Source organism: Idiotropiscis lumnitzeri, chromosome 20, assembly GCF_059441095.1.
Source record: "Idiotropiscis lumnitzeri isolate Australia: NSW breed Sydney's pygmy pipehorse chromosome 20, RoL_Ilum_1.0, whole genome shotgun sequence".
Classification (NCBI taxonomy): domain Eukaryota; kingdom Metazoa; phylum Chordata; class Actinopteri; order Syngnathiformes; family Syngnathidae; genus Idiotropiscis; species Idiotropiscis lumnitzeri.
In genome coordinates, this window is record NC_142410.1 from 11,976,312 (window position 1) to 11,996,093 (window position 19,782).

General features: G+C 44.5%; 2 protein-coding genes across 7 annotated transcripts; one reads left to right on the top strand and one right to left on the bottom strand.

The window, feature by feature from the left end:
- The first annotated feature begins 189 nt into the window (after positions 1 to 189).
- Positions 190 to 2,505, top strand: LOC148317811 (large ribosomal subunit protein eL19-like). 2 transcript variants are annotated; one of them, XM_088285102.1, is made up of 6 exons: positions 190 to 346; positions 893 to 999; positions 1,076 to 1,198; positions 1,568 to 1,688; positions 1,783 to 1,893; positions 2,327 to 2,505. In XM_088285102.1, exons 1-6 carry the CDS (start codon positions 342 to 344, stop codon positions 2,448 to 2,450), a joined length of 591 nt encoding a protein of 196 aa, XP_088141228.1. In that variant the 5' UTR covers positions 190 to 341; the 3' UTR covers positions 2,451 to 2,505. The 2 variants fall into 2 exon arrangements, with proteins under 2 accessions (XP_088141228.1, XP_088141229.1); XM_088285103.1 differs by lacking the exon at positions 190 to 346 and adding an exon at positions 362 to 732.
- Positions 381 to 18,737, bottom strand: LOC148317812 (SH3 and cysteine-rich domain-containing protein 2-like). Of its 5 annotated transcripts, none has more exons than XM_088285097.1 (13): positions 18,272 to 18,737; positions 13,889 to 14,252; positions 13,155 to 13,249; positions 10,519 to 10,603; positions 10,305 to 10,417; positions 10,180 to 10,243; positions 10,062 to 10,117; positions 9,779 to 9,867; positions 9,393 to 9,444; positions 8,578 to 8,715; positions 5,351 to 5,419; positions 5,161 to 5,220; positions 381 to 3,040 (listed from the first exon to the last, which is right to left on the bottom strand). In XM_088285097.1, the coding sequence occupies exons 1-12, from the start codon at positions 18,359 to 18,361 to the stop codon at positions 5,176 to 5,178; spliced, it is 1,260 nt and encodes a 419-aa protein (XP_088141223.1). In that variant the 5' UTR covers positions 18,362 to 18,737; the 3' UTR covers positions 381 to 3,040; positions 5,161 to 5,175. The 5 variants fall into 5 exon arrangements, with proteins under 5 accessions (XP_088141223.1, XP_088141222.1, XP_088141226.1 ...); XM_088285096.1 differs by having other exon boundaries at positions 381 to 4,235; XM_088285100.1 differs by having other exon boundaries at positions 5,387 to 5,419; positions 18,272 to 18,736.
- Positions 18,738 to 19,782: the final 1,045 nt, after the last annotated feature.

A 19,782-nucleotide genomic window follows, 5' to 3' on the forward strand; every position in this document is an offset into this window, starting at 1 on the left:
CCAACAACTTCAAGTTTTACAATAACGACAATCAGCTGTCATTTTACGTCCTCTAGGGGTGGAAAAAATAAATTGCATGCACGTGGAACGTACCACTCTGCCATCAGTCGGGGACGGGGGGTGAATAAAATGATATGGCTTTAATACGTTAAAATGTCGGTAAGACTAGTTTTTTTGTTAGCGATCAAAGTGCTACTTCTTCCGGTTTGACTGAAAACGACGGTTTTATTTGAGCGTTTATATCCAGATGTGGAAACGTTACCCTTGACGACGGTTGAAATGGTTGCGACCCCACCATCCAGTTTCCCAGCACTGACTTCCTCATCCAGCTAGCTGCAGTCATGAGGTAAGTTTGTCGTTCCACATCCAGATGTGGCTCATTTTTCTAAACAGGCGGTTCTCAGTGACCCATGTCAAACTCGAATACAGACACTTATCTCGCATTGGTGTGAATTAAAGCGTCATGCAAGAAAAATGCTGGTTTCTGGCCCTGTGCTAACTAGTTGGTGAACTTCACAGACGTCTAACGTCACAACACAAAACTAAACAGGTCGAGACGTAGCTGACGGACGTTTTTAACCTACAGGCATAATTTCAACTCTATTTGTTGTTACATTTCTTCGGGAACAAGCAAGCTGCTCGAGTTTTAATTCACTTGACAAGTAATGCAATGCACGTGCGATCAGAGTTCTACAGCTCAATTATTTAATAATAAGATTTTCCATAGCAAAGGTGAGAAATTAAAGACACTGTTGGGAGTAAATATCAAAACACTAGTTGGTGTCATAAAAGTACAGTTGGGGTGGAAAATATCCAAAGGAATTTTGGAAATGTTCCAAACTGGGTGTAATAAGATTAGCTAATGACATGTGTCATCAAACTTGTTTCCCAGTATGCTCAGGCTTCAGAAGCGCTTGGCGTCCAGCGTCATGGGCTGCGGCAAGAAGAAGGTTTGGTTGGACCCCAACGAAACCAACGAGATCGCCAATGCCAACTCGCGTGAGTTGTTTTACTGGCTCCAGGTTGTTACCTACTCGTGCCAGCTTAATTGTTTGAATACGACACTACGTGACAGGCCAGCAGATCCGCAAGCTGGTGAAGGATGGCCTGATCATCAGGAAGCCTGTGACAGTGCATTCCCGCGCCCGCTGCCGCAAGAACACACTGGCGCGCCGCAAAGGACGCCACACGGGCTACGGTGGGCCATTTTTGCCTCCATCTCCGTCATACTTTGGACTCGGAACACATTAAAATGGTGTGCAGTTTGGATTTAAAAACAAGTCTTCCCATAGGAAATCATGGAATCTATCTAAACTATTCCAGGTAGGGATGGGTGATTCACTTGATATTGGTGATTTTTTTTTTTTTTTAATGTACAGACTGCAGATGGCCAAAACTTAATTGTGAATCACTCAACGCCCGCCTTTTCAATCCACACCTAAAAAGTCACACACTACAGTAGAATGGAAAAATATTCATTTGATGCAGCCCTCATTAAAAAAAACAAAAATACAAGAGATTTCAAACTATAAAACCTTCAAATGAAACTGAACTCGCTTTCTTGCAGGTAAGCGGAAGGGTACCGCCAACGCCCGTATGCCCGAGAAGCTGATGTGGATGCGCCGCATGCGCATCTTGCGCCGTCTCCTCCGCCGCTATAGGGAGTCCAAAAAGATTGACAGGCACATGTAAGTGGGAAGCGACATTTTTTTTTTTATTATTATTTTGGGGGAGTGTTTCAAATTCGCTGAGTTTTACTGAAAGTTGCCGTTCCCTGTCCAGGTATCACAGTCTGTACCTCAAATCTAAGGGGAATGTGTTCAAAAACAAGCGCATCCTGATGGAGCACATCCACAAACTGAAGGCAGACAAGGCTCGCAGGAAGCTCCTGGCGTGAGTTATTTGATTAAATCCTTCTCATAGTTTGTGCCACTCAGGGTTTGGACCACAAGCCAATTTTGGGTGTTAAAATGTTATTTATACTAACAAAAAAATGACTATTTGCAAATGTCATTTTTGCTCTGACACCAACGCATGAAATCCAAGAAAGATTTCCATGTGGTTTAGGGATTTCAATTTGTAATTCTCTTTTTGTCCACTGGATGGAGCTACTGTTACCATTATTCAAAGCAATGCGGAAACATTTGCCAACTGTTTTCTGCAGGGGGCCTCACAACTGAAATGACAATCTTATAAAATCCTACTTCTAATAGAACAGAATAAATGCAACATTTTTCTGTTAACTGCACTGTCGTCGTTAAAAGCGATTGCCCATTTCTATAATGAATAGAAATCTAATGCTTGTCACTTGTGTCGTCTGGTCCAGCGATCAGGCCGAGGCTCGGCGCACAAAGACGAAGGAGGCTCGCAAGCGCAGAGAGGAGCGTCTCCAGGCCAAGAGAGAGGAGTTCATCAAAAACTTGGCCAAGGAGGATGAAACTGGCAAATAGTGACCACATTCCACTAAGCTTTATATTATTAATAAATTGGGTTCATGTAACCACATTCTGATTAAGAGCATTTTTTTTAAAGTGGTGGTTTGATTTCAAATACTGTTGAACTTCGACTTAGAAATAACTTCTGGAGTTGGAAGCGGAATGGATTCCAGAGGTCAATGAACAAATGAGTATTTTGGGCTAGATGCCATAAGGTGGCAGCAGAGAGCAGAAGATCATTTTTCACGTGGAACACCCAATTCATACTTGGCATACCAAAACATACTTAGCAAATGTGCTGTACAAACGGTTGACAAATAGAAATGCCCCACGCCGGTCAATAAATCCTAACTTGCCTGTACAGTTGAATCCACAGCCGCCAACAGAAATAAAAGGTCACATTGCAGCGAACGTTTCTGGAGCCGCCATATAAAAGCAATCCCGTCGGATGTAAAAAAAAATAAAGAAAGGTAAAGTCTATGCAACGCTTGCGGACGGGTGGGCTCACCTCATCTGGTTTCTTCATTACGGGGAGGTGCTGCCGTTTCCTGGAGCGTGAGCCTTAATGGGATTAGACGAGGCCGCTCGTCATTATTCCGCTCAGCCTTCAACGCACACACAAGTCGCATTTTCCACATCAGGCAACAATAACAGTTCGGAGCTCACACAATTTCATATCTCTCAGCCGTGCTTTGCTGATGTGTTGCTATTTTTTCATCCACGATACGACAATACAGAGGACCCGCCATCGTGGAAACAACCGGTTATGGCGTGCCCTCTTTTCATACGATTCAGTTTTTGATCGTTTTTTCCATAAAGATCTCCAGAATCTGTGCATTGTTCCGAAGAATTTAATTTTTATTTTATTGCCATTTCTTTTTTTAATTAAAAAAATGTCAGATTATTTTTCTGTGAGCAAAACAAAATGGAGGTCTTCCCACACTGCTTTTTTCAACATCTGGCCTATAAATAATATCTGTACACAAATAGATATCGTTGGAGGCGGAGCTTGAAGGCACAAACAATCATCAGGAAGCAAAAAACAGCTGGAGGCAGCAAACAAAAACGCTCCATTAAATAATAAATGAGTCAGCGAACGCTAAACGCATTAAAATGCTAAACAAGTTAAGCCGCAGCCTGATTCATTTTTTTACTTTTGTAATTAAGAAGTTTAATTAACAGCGGGGTGGCCAATGTGATATGAATTCAATTGTTTCAGCCATTTTCTTTTTCTTGTTCACTGTATGCATGCATTGCCTGAACGTTGTGTCTGAACATGAAGCGCCGAGAACACGAATTTCCATTTGGAGCGCACACGGGGCGAGAACGTCGCTCATCGAGTGCTGCCGAGAGGGCAAGAGATGAAAAGATGTGACGGAAAGGAAGGAGGCCAAATGTGCTTGAATTTGGTGGTGCATCAAAGGCTCCGCCCACATCCTACAGCGGGGATTAAACCCTCCTCACCATCTGGTATTGCCGATTCTGATTTGCTTGCGGAGCAGGTTGAAGTACGACCTCTGCAAGTTGACGCAAATTCTTGAAAAGCAAAGACTTGAAACCAAAACTTTCAAAATGATCCTCTTAACCCGAAGAAAATGCAAAGCTGACATCGCCAAGATTCGCTTTGCCAATCCTCTCCGACTTGAATGCACAGAGGCCGCCATAAAACAAACAATAGAGTTGCTGCAAACTCAAGTGTCGCTGAGTGGATAGATTTAAAAATACAGGCCTGGAAAAGAGCTTAGGCGGAGAAGCTGAAAAATTCATCGCTCCGCGTCGGCAAATGCATCGTGACACGAGCTGCGGAGAGAACAGAAAGAAAGAAAGAGCGAGGCTTCATTTCAAATCCCTTTCTCAGCAAAAATGGAATTTTGAGTTTTTGGAAAGGTCAGCAAGAGGCAAACCAACTAAACGTCATTCTCCCACTGAAGAGACGCATTTGCACTCAGTGTTGCTCCAAAAGACTAATCGGAGTCAAATAGTCAACCGTTGCTTATGTACGACACTAAATTTCGTACTTACACTAAAAGTCTAAATCCCTAAGGCGTACCGGCGAGGAAAGTCATCTTAAAAAAGACAATTTGCCTGAAATGTTGAACCGCAGTGTGTGAACTTTGACTCAAACTTGTACTTGAGCTAAAAGTCTCGTACTAATGCTTGAAGTTGTCTCAATAAGAAAACCGGGGAAAATATTTAACATCACATTTCCACAATAAAAGTCACACTTGCAGTAAAAGTTGTATCGTTCATGTCTCAAAAAGATTAAAACAACTCAAATGTTCAACGATGGTGTGTGTTTACCCAGCCATGGTTTTTTTTTTACTCATTTGTGAGTAGCAGCTTGGAGCGACGATAAATCACCGTCGTGCTCCCTGGAGTCATTAAGAGGGAACATTAAAGATAAAAAAGAAAGCGTCTTGCCAGGAGCAGCGTCCTCATTAACCTGCGTGCTGCAAAGTACAAATACTTTTACTTTTCAGCCATCCGTGCTCACGGATACTTCGACACCCAACATTTCAAAACAAATCTCAACTTCCTGCTCTTTGTATTGCAAACATTTCCAGCTAATCTGAAAAGAAACCCAAAACAAAAACCATTCACTCATTTAACATTTTTTTTTAAAGTCAGTTCAAAATGTAAGAAAAGCGAGGGAAAATTAAAAAATAAAAAAAAAATGCTATTGGACAGAATCATTGTATGTCAAAAAAATGAATTTGAATCAAACCGTTTTTGCTTCAATTCAGTGGACGTTGCGCTGCTCCTTTTGATGTGCGCGTCTTGCCACCTGGGGGCAGTGTAATACAAACATGAGACAGTGTCAGCTTCTCAGTAAGGCGTTTTTTTTTTCACCGAAAATGAAGACGAGTGGCGGGGCGACCACATCAAAAGGCGAAATGGAAGAAAATGACTCTTACGCAGGTGTAGAGGTGGGCGAGCAGACGCTTGGTTACCTTGCCATGATGTGCCGCACGGATTTCATCCAGCTGGAAAACAAACAAAACACATCTGCGAAAAGCGCCGACTCAGCCATCTGGACTCACCCGCAGCAGCATTTGTCTCGACTTTAAGGACACGCTCGAGTAAAGTAGAGTGAGCCCCCTGCAAATTTGTATTTTGCCATTCTGGAATTCACTACTGGACGATTTTTGGGACTAACTTCACATTTCTTCACCGTTTTTCTGCAGACAGTTTCGCTTTGGAACCATCTGAAGTGAGTTGAGGAGCTTCATTTAGATCAAAGTAGTGCTTTGGCTCCATCTTGTGACGTGACAGAGTACATCGGCGCTTTATTTATTTATTTTTTTTACTGCCAAAGCTGCAGATGGAAATGTTTCCTCCCCTCTCAACCTGCACGTGTAATCAAGAACTATTTTTGGCACTCCGTTTTCCTGCGCACTTTGCAACGCGGACGTTTCGTTTCCCCGAGCTGTCAACGATTCAAGTGTGAACGCACCAAAGGAGACGTCGGCCTGACGTTTTTAGCACGCCTCGAGACGGAAATTAGAGACCATTTGAGTTGATCCCTGTTTCTGGATTTATTTTCTAAATGAGGCAATAAATATTTGAGATATATTTATATTTACGTTGAACTGGAATTGTTTTCATTTAATACACAATTGCTGTTGCTTTGAATATATATTAAAAATAAATGCGGAAATTGAAATGAAAAATTATACAAAATTAATAATGCACATATTTTATTAATTAGTTCTTTATGATACAATTTTCGGAAAAGGCAGCATATATTATTCCTGTTGGTGCCGATGAGCATCGTCTCCAGTAACCCCAAAAAAAAAATAAATGAAAAAGTGTCAAGACGCCAGAGCAACTTGATGTTCTGCCACTCGCGTGTCTCTCCAAAATGTGATCACAGAATTGGGTCATCATTTGAGAAATTGCGCCACAGCCGGCACACGCAGCGCCAGCGTTGTCCATGGCCTGCCAGCGGCTTTTCCGCCGCCAATGACTTTTATTGGGAGTTAATGGTATTACTCGGGCTCATTACGAGCGGGCGACTCGGGACTTCTCGGGATGGACGCGAGGGGGAAACCGAAGTGTGACGCACCTTTTGTTTCTTCCTTACACCCAAGTGACATTTAAAAAACAAGAAAAGCAACACAAAAGTGCCTCTATTTTTATTATTATTTTTTTTTTAAGAATAAATTGGAACACAAAAATGTATCATCTCAGATAAGTCCTATCAATTTTTTACAGGCCGTCAATCATCTTGTCAGACAAATGACGACACACACACACAAACAAACGGAGGGTTCATCGCACTTTATTGGGCAACGCCGTAACGTGATATGGCCCGTCAAAAAAAGAATCCTGAGCCCAAGTGTGTGTTTGCGTACGTGTGCCGAGACAAAAAACAAAAGCGAGCGACTAGTTGAGCTGTGTAAAGTGTTCAGGCTAATCCGACAGTGCAAAAGTCTTCACTGGGCTTGACTTTTTCCACATTTTGCTTCAAATCCAGCTCAGGAAACTGCAAAGAGGAATGTGCCAAAGTGAACGTTAAAAGTACTTCCTCGATGCGGAAACGGGCCAAAGACGCAGGAGGCATGCCAACGAAAATGAAAACCGGAAGTGATGCTCTGCTATTATTGTGACAGAAATGCCCTTATTGGTCGCTTTCCGCATGGCTAAACTATTCAGACGCGTGTCACGAGAAGGCTAACCACAGTTTATTTACACTTATTGCTTTGAAGCTTTTTTTTTTTTTGCCATTTTGACAAGAAAGACTTTTATGTGATCACATACGTACAGTTCGAGTACAGCAGATAAGGCAAATTGGAAGTGTTGAATTTTGTGTGACGAGACGAGCAGAGGTGCGTCCGTGAGGTGATCGCGGACATCTTGGAAATCACTAGAGAGTGGTGGAAAGTGGAACTTCCCAAAAAGTGCAATGCCCCAAGACCAAACAATTTCAAAGTCAAACCATCATCACATGCAAAATCTCGCAAGACCTCAAAGTACGGCCCATTTTTTTTTACATTTGAGTCCTTTCATAATGTTGCATTATTTGGATAGCTTCAAATATATGGAATCATTTCTTATGCTATGAATCGTATGAGGAATAGCTTCGGTGTCGCAGTGTTAACCCCTTGAGCGGCGGATATTTCAACTCAAACGCTCATCTTATTTATTTATTTTTTTTAATCAATTGTGGCCTTTGAGGTGCAACGTCCAGTGTTTTGCTTTTTCTTTGGCGGCTAGAGGATAAAAAAGTCATCATGTGACGTGAGTCAACGTGGAATTTTCATTTTAGCAGATGCTAACGTAAATCGCATGCAGCTGACGGTGAATGACGAGCTTGAAAAACAAAAAGTTCAACTTCGGAGCCTCCATCTTTTTGTAATTGATATGGATGATGTCAAGTTGTACCGTTATAATTTGTGCATAATAAATAGAGGACAGAACGTGCGTTCCAAGTGAGCGGTGAGGTAGCCTGACTTTCCTTGATGCTACATTTCCCACATTACGCTACACGCAAAGTAGCAGAAAAGAAAAGAAAAAGAGCAAAGCTGGTGTTCTGTACGCCAGCTGTTCATTTTATGGCCGTCAGCGAGGGCGTTACGGGGGGGAGGGGTTGGCATTCCCGATTATTCCTCCGTCAATTGATGCTAATTAGAGCAAGTCAAGTACTAGTATGCTTATGTTTAGCCGATGTCAAATTTCAAGCAAAATGTCCGCCGGCACCAAGCCTCGCTTCTTGCCGCTGCTCAGTCGCAGGAAGCCGTCCGCCTCCTCGTTCTTGCCCACGCAGATCTGCGGCGGTGGATGGGGTGGATAATGCGAGATTTGGGAAGGATGGGGAATAAATTATGGGCAAGGCACGGTGGGTGATTTGGACAACAAAATGGCCGAAGGACGGGAATCGGATTGAGGGGAAAGGAATAAATGCCGAAAGGTGAACGAGGAAAAACAGAAATGGTGGGAAATGCACGAGGGATGACAACGAGGGGCAGGGGAGACGATACGGATGATGGATTGGGAGCGTGAAAGGGCAAAAGAGAGGAATGGAGACGTGAGGCTAAAAGTGGGCCGCACCACAATGCAAATATGTCGTTTCTGTCACTTCAGCACTTTTTTTTTTTTTTGCATACATTGTTGTTAATGTATTCGCTGTGTGTGTGCTCACCTGAGCCTCTTTCACCGTCATCTGGCCTTTGTCTCGGTTGCCGTGGAAACCAGTCGTGACCTTCCACACTCGCTCGCCGGGGCGCACCCGCTGCACAAAATTGGCGGGGAAATATCCCACCTTGCTGCGACTTTTCCCCTGATAAGAAAACACAAAACACACACGCTTATTGGGGGAAATTAGCGGTCGTGATCATTTTCTACATTGAAATGGTCGGTTAGTGTGTAGTGTGTGCTAAGTGTTAGGATTAGGTGAAGGGTTAGGAATTAGAAGTTGGGGTCAGGATTTAAGGTAACGGATAACGAGTTAGGTGTTCACTATAAAATGATTTAGTGGATCGGGCACAATTAGGATTAGGATTACGTCAAAGCATCTGCAGCCACACTCTTTTAGTGGCTAATCCCTCAGGAGCCAATGTTTTATTTCAATTATTATTTCCTTGCATGGGACTTTTTATTAATGATGCATATTTGACCCAAATAATTCAAGTCTATAATTACCAACAAGCAGAGCACGCTAATCCCGTACTGGAGCCGCCGCAAAGCGTCAGAAGACGCATTCATTCGCTAATTCAGCAAATACGGTCAACTTGTTTTTCACGCATTTTATGAAATACGGACAAAAACCCCCACGCCTCGCTAACTTGCCACGCAAACACCCACGTCCGTTGACCTTCAAAGGCAACCAGGCGGCTCTCAAGTCTCGCCGTCTCGTAGGACTGGAGGAGGCTTGACTGATTGCACAAGTGGCACGATGGCGTTTGCGCACAAAAGCTAGCGGGAGAACGACGATGACGACCATGCTCGCCAACTCACCTTCCACCAGTCCTCATTGGCATCATCGGTGACTTTGACGCGGTCGCCCGGGCTGAAGGAGGAACACAAGCAGCAGTTAGCATGAGCTGAAAGATGATCTGGAGCGAAATAAGGGCTGAGCGGTTCAGAAATGCATTCCATTAAAAAGCTCATGAAATTCACGAGTCAGGGCGTTTTCTTATTATTATTTAAATACATTTTTAAAAATGCGGCTTCCAAAATTCAGCACGGGATAAGGTCTCACAGACAGAAAAATGCAATTAGGCGAATTTGTGAATGGCCAATTAGCTACTTCTTCTAAAATGTGCCTTTTACAGGCAATTGGGAAAGAACACATGTCAGACGTTAAAAGGGGGCGGCTTCAATAAATCGATAAAAGGACCGACTGTAGTTCCAGGTCATTGTTCTCCTGCGGCAGGAACTTGTAGAGAGCCACGTAGGTGTGCAAAGAGTGGACCTGCACACGCTTGGGAGTCTAAAGGAAAGTCACACGCATTACTTGGAGAAGGAGAAGAAGAAAAGGAGGAGGAAGTCGAGCTGGAGGAGGAAGATGAGAGGAAAAAAACGAGATAACGGGAGGGAGTGAAAAAGAGCAAGAGGAGGAAAAGGAGGAGCAGAAAACAAAACAGCAAAAGGAAGAAAAGAAGACGAGGAAGTGCTAATGCACACCTTAAGGCTGACTCGCTCTTCGGAATCTGCCTTCTCGCTTTCAGGGGGGGTGAGCACTGGACACACACACAATAAGGATGAAGAAAGACGTTAACATGTTAACAACAACTTGACGTACTTCCTGGAATGGACTCCTCTTCTGCGATTGGCTGATTCTCCAGCTTGTCTGGAAACTTCTCAGCCTGTGGAAGAAAAGTCATTTGAGTTGCTCTTGGCGCCAATCCTCCACCGAGCGACGGCTACCTCGTGGCAGGGCGACTCGGAGATGCTGCCGAAACTGCAGCGACTCATCTGAGCCAGCGACGTCCCGTAGCGCAGCGCCTCGTACACGGGGTCCACGGCGGCGCGGTCCACCTCTGCGGGATAGCAAACCATGCCACACATGAAAGAAAAACAGCAGCGAGCGAGCGAGCGAGCGAGCGTTTGGCCACACAAACACAATCCCGCACGCACTCACCCGGCACATCGGGAGTCTCCCTGACGACGCCCAGCGACTCCGTGGTTAGGAGAGGCGAGCTGAAGTTTCGCTTAAAAGCTCCCGTCTGAAGAGAGACGGCGTGCGGGGGAAGACGAGAGGCGACAGGTAAGGGAAAGCGCAGACTAAAGTGATGTGAGAGTGAAAAGAAGCCGAGGGGGAAAAAAAAAAAAGGTCTTGGCACTTTTGTGTGCATAGTTTATGAAGCGGTGAGGTGAAATGTTATGAGAATGCACGCGGCCACGTCTGCAGAGGAACAAAGTCGACGCGTTCCACAGCACGACCAACAAACATAATACTGATGTGAGAATGCGAAGCGTGCCTTGGAGTGGACCTCCTACTAAGTACCGCAGTATTGGATATTGCAATTTAGAAAGGTCGAGTTTGCTTTGAGGTGGAGAAAAATAAATTCCGCCAACGGAAATTTTGTAGCAGCTTCAACAGCATGCCAGAACAGAAAGTCTGGTGTGAAACTATTTTGCAATTTCGACCCGACTAGTGGGCTGCCTAATTGGGTGGGCAGAGGAAAGACAAAAAAAAAAAAACAAAGTCATAAATAAATAAGCAAGCAACACAGAATTTCATACATTTCCAGCAAAGTCACAGCGTAGAAGTCAGCGAGCCATAAATAACCACGGCGTCGTCCCTGAGGGCGAGCGAGGTCACCCCGTGAAGGTGAGCGCGATCGGACAGCCAGCGCAAAATTAAAAAAAAAAAAAATGTCCCGAGGACGACGACGACAAGACGACGCCAGTCATTAGCACAGACGCCAGAAGTGTCATCGGTTGGCCAGATGGCCCCGGAGCAACGGCATCAGCGCATCGACATGACGCTTATTAGGATGCTTTCATGTGTGATCAAGCGCCACTAAAAATGAGCACGCCATTCGAAGATCAAGCCACACCACGATTAGTGGGAGCTTTATTTAGCGCCAGCAAGACATTACAAAGGCCGGTTTTCTCACCTTGAAGTTGTTTTTCTCCCTAATAATAGTCACGTACGGTGAAATCAAAAGGCAACACACACACACACACACACACGTTACGCTTCGGAGAAATTCAAACGTTGTGACGATGCCCACGATCGTAGAAAGCAAAGTTGGCTGCCCAACTCATTTAAACGACACTTTGAACAAATGCAAAGTGAAGCGCATGCAAATGTCTCTCGTGTGTCCCCGCAGGTCATTATTTGAGGCGAGGCGAGGCTCCGTAATGAAGCGCTTGTTCTTTACGTTAAATTAACGCCGACGCAACCCCAGCAAGAAAACAGAGCGGCTTTATTGGAGGCTTTTATTAAAAAACAATGACGGGCAATTACCGCAATCGAACACGAGCATGCACCCCCGGGTGCTATCAGCATTTATTTGCCGGTCTATTTTAAACTCTCAAAGATATGCACTCCCCAAAAACGGTGGGTCGCCTTCCCAAAAAGTGGTGCAGAACTGTGATCCAGTGCGGCCTTGAGAGACCTGAAGAGTTTTTCAAGGAACGACCACAAAGCCTCGTCTGAAGAAAGCCAGACTGATTCCGACTGAAGTTCCCAATCGTAAAACGGCCACCGTCGCCCAAAATTGAAATAAACCCGATAGTCGCCACCCAGGCCTAATTCCAATCCTGGAAAAAGATCTTTTCCTACTTTCTGCAGGCGAGCCTCGCCATTTGGAAATGACAAGCGCGTGTCACGAGTGCGGAGGTAGAAAAAGGTTTGTGTGAGACAAAGGGTCAAAATCTTCCTGCATAGGATGAATATTTGATATGTACATTTGAGGCTGAAGTAGCGTCTGCTCATGATTCCGCAAGCACATTTCCGTGCGCTCGCTCACCGTGCGACGCCCGGCAAGTTATGCGGATGCGCGGCTGCTTCCCGAAACGTCTAATCCCGGCTTTGACGAGTGCGCAGCCATCCAAAAGGACAGCGACCGCGGCTTGCTTGCGTGCCCTCAAAAGGCGGCGAATTTCACACTGAATTAAGCCGGGCCAGCTGGTTGGGGGCAGATATTGATTTAGCGGCGGGGAAGCAAAGGAAGGGAAATGTAGCTTCGTGAGAAAAGCCGCTCGACGACGCCAACCATTTTCCACGTCATTCGATACCTTTCGCACGTCGGTCAGTGTCTTAATCGTCTTTCGAGAGCAGCCCATCTTAGATTCGCACTGAAAGGGGGACTTGATCCTCTTTGTACATGACGGCGAGCGTGGGGGGGCTTTCAGGCTAAGCTCATTAGCGAGACGCAAAGGCCAACGACTTGGGAAACCATTCCAGCATCCAGATGCTGCTGTCGCGTTCCGTGAGTCACTGCGCACGCTGCCGCGATTAACCGTGCGAAAATATGCATCCACTGTGAGGCGGATTAGTGTAACTGCAACAGAGGAGCGACTCAGTGAGGAGGGCATGTCCTTGTGTTTATTTGCTGCCTAAACGGGTTGCAGAGGAAAACATTGAAATATTCTGTAGCCGTTGCCGACAAAATGGGATCGCCATTTTCTCTCATGCTTGCAACAATATTTCATGCTAATTTACGTAAGCAGGGTTGGCGTGGAGCCAGCGGCCAGTACTGCGATTCAAGCCCGACACCCGTGGATGTTGTTCATGTCGACGTTAGCTGGCGTCCGCTTCCCTACCTTGCCGTTGCAGGGCTGCTGCGACAGCTCCGACGAGCACCACAGGTGAGCCGCTAGTTTGCAGGCTTTGCAGCGCAGGCCTTGCTTGGAGTTGCCTGCGTGGAAAGCCGCATCAATTATTTAATTACATTGACGGAAATCACACAGGCAGACTGACATGTTGGGCCTGAAAAAGTGCAGCTGATTGCACTGCAGGAAGATGAATCGGTGCTGCTTTTGAGACGCAGCGTCCATAGAGTGAAATTTGTGGAGGACTGACAAAGCACAAATCAAATCTTTGTTTGTGTCTGGAAGGAGAGAAAAGGACAAATAATTTCCTAAGAGGTAAAAGGTTTGATGGCAAAGAGATTTATTTGCCCTTTAAAATCAGCACTTCAAGTGCTCTGGGTAGAGACGGACGGGTATGAAACAGACAGGATCTCGTGTGGAATTTTGTCATTCATTTTAAGTGTGATTGAGCAAAGTTCTATGGTATGACAAAGTCGTGGTTCCATAATCAATTCGGGTGACAGAGAGAATCAAAACGGGAAGTCTGTGTTCCATAGCCCGACTAGTTTACTAGTTTCCTAATTGGGTTGCATAGAAAACTAAAACGTTTTGTCGCGGTTCAGCGGCATGTAATGCGAATGTTCGAAGCCAACGTTTGGTGTTGAACCATTCCCAAGTCAGCAAATCAGGACGGAATAGTTGGCTGCCTAAATGGGAAGCAAGAAATAAATGTAAGTGGCGATTACCTTGAATCATATGTTTGCATCGCTCGCAGCTGGTCGGCCTGCGGAAGACGTGCTCGTGGAAAATGTGAGTCTTGAGAGGCGTCGTGGACGGGGCGAGAGACTTTGGCGGAACCTTGGCGCTCAGGGACAGCGAAGGACTGACCGATGGCGAGTGCGGCGACTCCGACAGCGACGGGTCGGGGCTGACGGCCGGCGTGAGATCGGGCGACTCGGACAAGATGGGTGGCGGCGAAGGCGAGGGGGCGGGGGCGATGATGAGCATGCAGGGTGGGCGGGAGTCGCCGTTGCTGCGCTGGAAGAAGTTGTCCACGCTCTTGCTGCGCATCACAGACTTGAAGGACAGCGAACGCTTCAGACGCTGCAGCTGTGGTAGGAAGGCAAACACGTTAGCCAACAAGGAAGGTACGGCAATATATTGCCTAAACGGGTGGCAGAGGACTTCAAAACAGGAAGGATGTGTTCCGTAGAGATTCCAGAGATATGTAATGTAATTACTCCAAAGGAAGTATGGTGTGGAACGAAAGTCAAGGCCCACGCAGTACGACGCCTAGATGGGTGGCAGAGGAAGATCATTTCCGATCAAACAACATATCATTATTGCTACAAAGGCAAGTTTGGGATCATGGAAATATCGCCAAGTAATGCAACTGCAATGCCTGACTAATTAGTTTTCCGCCTTGGAAACGAGGAAGTACAAAGACAATGAAAGAATAAGTAACGCTCATGCTACAAAGCGAGGTTTGTTGTGGACCCATTTCGGTATTTTCGTACTGCAATTCAGGCCCGACGAGTTCGCTGTCGAGATGGGTTACAAAGTAACTCAAAACTGGGAGTTTCCGTCATGGAGTCAATATCTAAACAACAAAAGAAGAGCACAAGGTGATCAAGGACGTGAGGACATTTACCCGAAAAGCCCGATTTTCAAAGAGCATCCTTTCTCAGTCAGGCTTTTTTTTCCTTCCCTTCCATCTCCATCACCCTTGGCCTCCTCTCCGCCTCCCGACTTCACAAATTTGCCAACCCTTGCAAGCGCACGCCAATCGATAGGCCTTTTAAAACTTCACGTTTGATTGGTTTCATTGAGCGGACCAGCCCGTCTTGGCACCGGATGCGGCGTGTTTATCGGCGACTCAACTTTGCCTCTTTTTATCTTGTCACCGCCACAATAAAAAGCGAGCTGATGAGGTGAACTCTTATTTAGGTGAAGCAGCATGTGGCTCTATTGCCGGACATTTCATTACCAACCATTCCTTCTTCCCTCACAAATTTTAAATGTTGGAATTTTAACAGACTTTGCTGCTACATAAGATTAGATCATCTCTAGGTGAAGCAGCATGTTGTTGTTTTTTTTTGCGGTGTTTAATGAAATGTTGAGCATTGAGCTGCAACGGTCCAATCGATATCTCCTGGAAGCAAGTAGCGGCTGGTCTTCTCGCGGAGCGCAGACGTCAATTAGCGTGAGTGATGATGTGCTGACTGTGTTGACCCACTTTTTGCACCCGGCGGAGGAAACAAAACGCTTTCTTGCAAAATGAACGAACCAAGTCAATCTTGAGTTATTTGACCATTTCTGAAAATACGTCTTGAGAGGCCTTCTGCCCCCCACTGTGACATCACAGTAAGGATGAATAAAAGAGTACTCTGTAATATCGTATGTGATAAACATGTGCAGTAACGACTTCATTCAATAGTATATACAGAAATGAAACTAATATAGTGCCTTTATTTATTTAATTTTTTTTAATTGAAGCGCAGGTTATATGTTCCAAACAGAACTTGGGCATCTTCTCCTCAACGGAAAAAGTGCTTTGCCCCAGCCGGCGTGACGGGGCGATTTGACTTTTTTAACGTGATTATATATTTTAGGAAGAATAGAACAGCCTCTGCACATGTCACATCAAGCGAGTTCGCTCAAAGTGCAGCGCTTGGATTTGAAGTTTCTGGAAGTCCTCAGAGGATCGAGAGCAAAAGAGCAAGAAAGCGGTGACAAGGTTGCCTCGTGTGCATTTGGGCCGCTGCTGCCGCCGGTTCAGCTGCAGTCAGCGTATTTGTGCCAGCGAGCGGGAGGCTACTTGGCGCTCTTGACTGCATTTGCTCAGACAATGCAAAGTGGCGGTGCTTTCTAAAATCGAGGCCGTACCAAATGGAACATTATATTTACCGGGTTGAAAATTCCTAAAATTGTTGGAAAGGTAAAACTTGTTTTTTGATTGACTTGAAAACAGAATCTACCCCGCATTTTAAATAAGGCGTTCAGAATTGTATTTTGTTGTAGTCGATGCCAAGTTGATCAAAGTCTAGTCGATGATGAATAATCTTTTGTCGTCAAATCACTGTGCAACTCTTTGCCTCCACTCACTGGTTTGCTCGCTGACTTTTCCCGACGTCTCCGGTCGTCCAAGCATTTCAATGGGCTTCAATTCGATGCCGTTTTTCGCTTTCGGGGGTGACTGTACTACATAAACAGTTATAGTATGAGCAGAGAAAAAGCTCCATTTTTGCAGCAGCATGCCTTCTTTTTTTTTGTCTCCCCTCTCTCATACTTGCCCACACCCACTACTCAATCATTAATTTATCCCAGCATTCTTCACAACAGCCTATTTATAGAAGCCTCGGGCAAAGTCTAGTCTCTGTGCTCATTTTTTCCCCTCAAACAGGCTGAAGAACATGGAAAGCTCTTGTCGCAAAAGAATGAAAGCAAGGAGGATGCTCGATTTTGGGAGGGGCTCTCTTTCGACAGCAGGTCACTTTCTAGGATTTTCTCATTCGTCATTTACATTGCGTCATTTTCTGAAAAACTCGCCTGAAATTGGGGTCTGGTTGCTGCCGTACGATGGAACTCAAGTCATTAAAGCTAGGATAGGCTCGAATAGATACCGGTGGTGTTTGACAAAGCTCTATTCAGGCCTATGGTACCATCCAAAATTGGAAATGTCACAATTACTTGGCGGGACAGAAGAAAATTGGTGACATTCCACACAGCGCACAACTCATTCCACAGATTTTTATAGTATCATAAAAAAAGCCCAAGTGTCACAGGAGAAAATGAGCGGTGTACCTCAAGGTTTGATACTAGGGCCACTCTTCATGAATGTAAAAATGATTTGGCAGTCAAGTAAAAAAGTAAAAAATATAGATGCAATCCACGATGGTCCTGACAATGTTTTGAGGATACAAACGGTGCACAATAAAATATTGCGCGCATTTGTTTTACATTTATGGCTTAGGAGTGTTTTTCAGACAACTATTTACTGTAATTCTGACTTTACTACTGCATTAGCAGAGCTAAACCAAAAGTTGGGGTTATTTCACTGCCTCCAATGTATTATGCCTGAGGTGCAAACATGTATAGCTTTCAAAATATTGCCGGCTGAATAAAATAACATAAAAAAACGATTTGACCGATCTATTATTTCATAGTGATTGAGAGCGGTTAGCAGGATGCGGTTTCTGAGAACACGTCCAGTCGGCCCGTTTGTTGTGAATTACGAGCTCGGGCCAGACTCAGGAAACATCTGCTCTGGGATTGGCCCATAAATTCAACGGGCAGCCTACGCACATTGTGACGTCTGGAGGCAAGCACAAAAAAACAACAAATATGTCACTTGACATGATCATTGCGATTTGTTCTGTTTCTCTGACAATATCTTGTTGTAGGCCTCCTTGTCCAGCTGTTGCACACAATCAGACACTTTCACTATCAAAAGGATCAAAGCATGTCATTCTTGATTTTAACAAAAAAAAAACAACAAAGTCAGCATTCTTATATTTATTACGTAATTCTCATATATAATTTTTAATAAATACAGAATATACAATAGATGCTAATTAAATCATTTTAAGAAAAAATAAAGCACATGCGTGATCATTTTCAATATTTATTCAACCTTTCGTTTGCTGAACAGCAGCTCAACTCTGCAAATGTGCATTCATTTTTTTGCCAGAGTGCCTCATGAATATTCTTTTTTTTTTTTGCTTTGTTTCAAGCCTTTAAGTGTTCAGCATGGGCACTAAGCAATCAGTGTGATCTGTGCTTGTACGAGCGTGAGGTCAGGTAATAAGAATTAAGGCAGCTTAAGTGTTGTTATGTAAGACCTTCATTAGCTCGCTAACAGACTGCAACTTTGCGTAAGAAATAACAGCGGACATAAAACGGTTGTCTTATGCAACTTAAATTTGGGGTGATCACAATTTGGGCATTGGTTCATTCTAATGGCAAATTAAAAAAACGTTCCGATATTCGAACGTTACGAGAAAACGTGAAGTGAGATCAGAGTGTAAAAATAAATGATATATTTTTATTATATGTAGAAGCAGCTTAATTTCACTTGATCACATTTGTTTGACGATGGTGGTGGGGGTGCTGTTTAGGTGCGGTCTTACTTTGGACTCCGGCTGGCTGGGCGCAGTGGCCGGTGGTCTCTGGAGGTCCCGCCGTTGGGGCTCGGTCTCTTTCTCGCTTATTTCCGTCATGAGGACTGAAAATTTAAAAAAAAAAATCTCAGAGGTTCTTAGTCGAGAGGGAGAGAAGAGCGGCGAAGAAGTGAGGTGAGCGACGACGTGGACATGGCCAGAAGTCGTCCAAGTTCGGCGTCTTCCCTCGAGCCAAGCTCGTCATTCGGACGACTTCTCACGTCAAAGCCGTCCCAGTTGTGGATTTAACTCAACACTGCCACGAAGATAATGTGACTGTTAGTGCGTTTCAAATCCAATTCGAGAGTCGGCACGCCGTCTGTCTTCTCCGTCATCCTCCGGTCGGCCACTTCGCAGCTCCACTTCAGCTCTTCCACAGTAAACTACTCCAAATCCAAACGCGCTCCATGGCAACTTGATTTCCCGGTGACGTAGCGACCACCTCGCTCCTGATTGGTCCAAAATTACAACACGGTGAGGTGACCCGGAATTGGGAGGTACTTTGCTAATAGCCTAGCTGCTAAGGTAATGATGGCCAAAGTATGGCGCAAGCATAGAATCTTTGAATTTGGACTCTTTCAAGAGTCCTATAATAGTTGTCCCTTGACTTACGAGTTTACTCTTACAGTGGTGGCTTGTTATAATAAGAAAATGTAGCATTCTAGACTGTTGTAGTTACATAACATACAGTGATAAGTTAAATCTTAATGACACTTTAAGTGTACAAATAAATAGAGCTGCAAATGAAATGAAAAAAAAAAACAAACACCTTGAACAAATGTATTTCTAAATATATATTAGGGCTGTTTTGATTTACTTAAGCCACGATTCAATTAGAACTTTGTGGGTGTGTCAAGTCGAGTAATTTACGCAACATGGCGTTGCAAATAATCTTTTATTTTTTACATCGATTAATATTTTAAGCAGTTGAAATCAATTTTCGATGAATCGTATCATCCTTAGTGTACGTGCAATTGTATCGTATTTTAGGTCGCAGATGCTTTTATTCTTTTTATTTTGCTTCGGGTGGGCAAAATCCAGAGAAGCAATTGTGCTTCCTTTTCCCCCCCCCCTCCAATTTCTATTTCTCTGACATTTGACAAATTGCTCCAAATCCACGCGGCCGTCCTAATGAGGTGCTTGTTGTGTATGTGGCGTTGTGCACTTCTACTCAAAGGCAGAAAGAAACAAATGCTAAAGTTTGTTCCGGAGAAGGCAATTAGGCAAAACTTTTCCTCATCCAAAGAGGCTACTTGTCATTCCAGAATGGAACAAACTGCTGCTGCTGAAGCTTTCAAATGAAGACAAGTGAAGGACGAGCCTATTGGGAGGTCGGCAATAATTCAATCATGGGATTTTTATGGAGGCAGAAGTAATGGGGGGGGGGTGGCGTTAAAATTTCTACTCATTTATGACAACATGATGGGCCAAATGCAGGCGGATATGTAGATTCTTGTCCTTTTTGGTGGGTAAGCAAGATT

Excerpts from the sequence above, each read along its gene's own strand:
- LOC148317811 (XM_088285102.1), top strand. Across the intron at positions 1,000-1,075 it reads GATCGCCAATGCCAACTCGC|GCCAGCAGATCCGCAAGCTG; the intron begins GTGAGTTGTTTT and ends ACTACGTGACAG. Across the intron at positions 1,689-1,782 it reads AAAAAGATTGACAGGCACAT|GTATCACAGTCTGTACCTCA; the intron begins GTAAGTGGGAAG and ends TTCCCTGTCCAG.
- LOC148317812 (XM_088285097.1), bottom strand. The coding sequence starts at position 18,361 with ATGACGGAAATAAGCGAGAAAGAGACCGAGCCCCAACGGCGGGACCTC. Across the intron at positions 10,604-13,154 it reads AGCAGCCCTGCAACGGCAAG|ACGGGAGCTTTTAAGCGAAA; the intron begins GTAGGGAAGCGG and ends GTCTCTCTTCAG. Across the intron at positions 10,244-10,304 it reads CCGAGTCGCCCTGCCACGAG|GCTGAGAAGTTTCCAGACAA; the intron begins GTAGCCGTCGCT and ends TTTCTTCCACAG.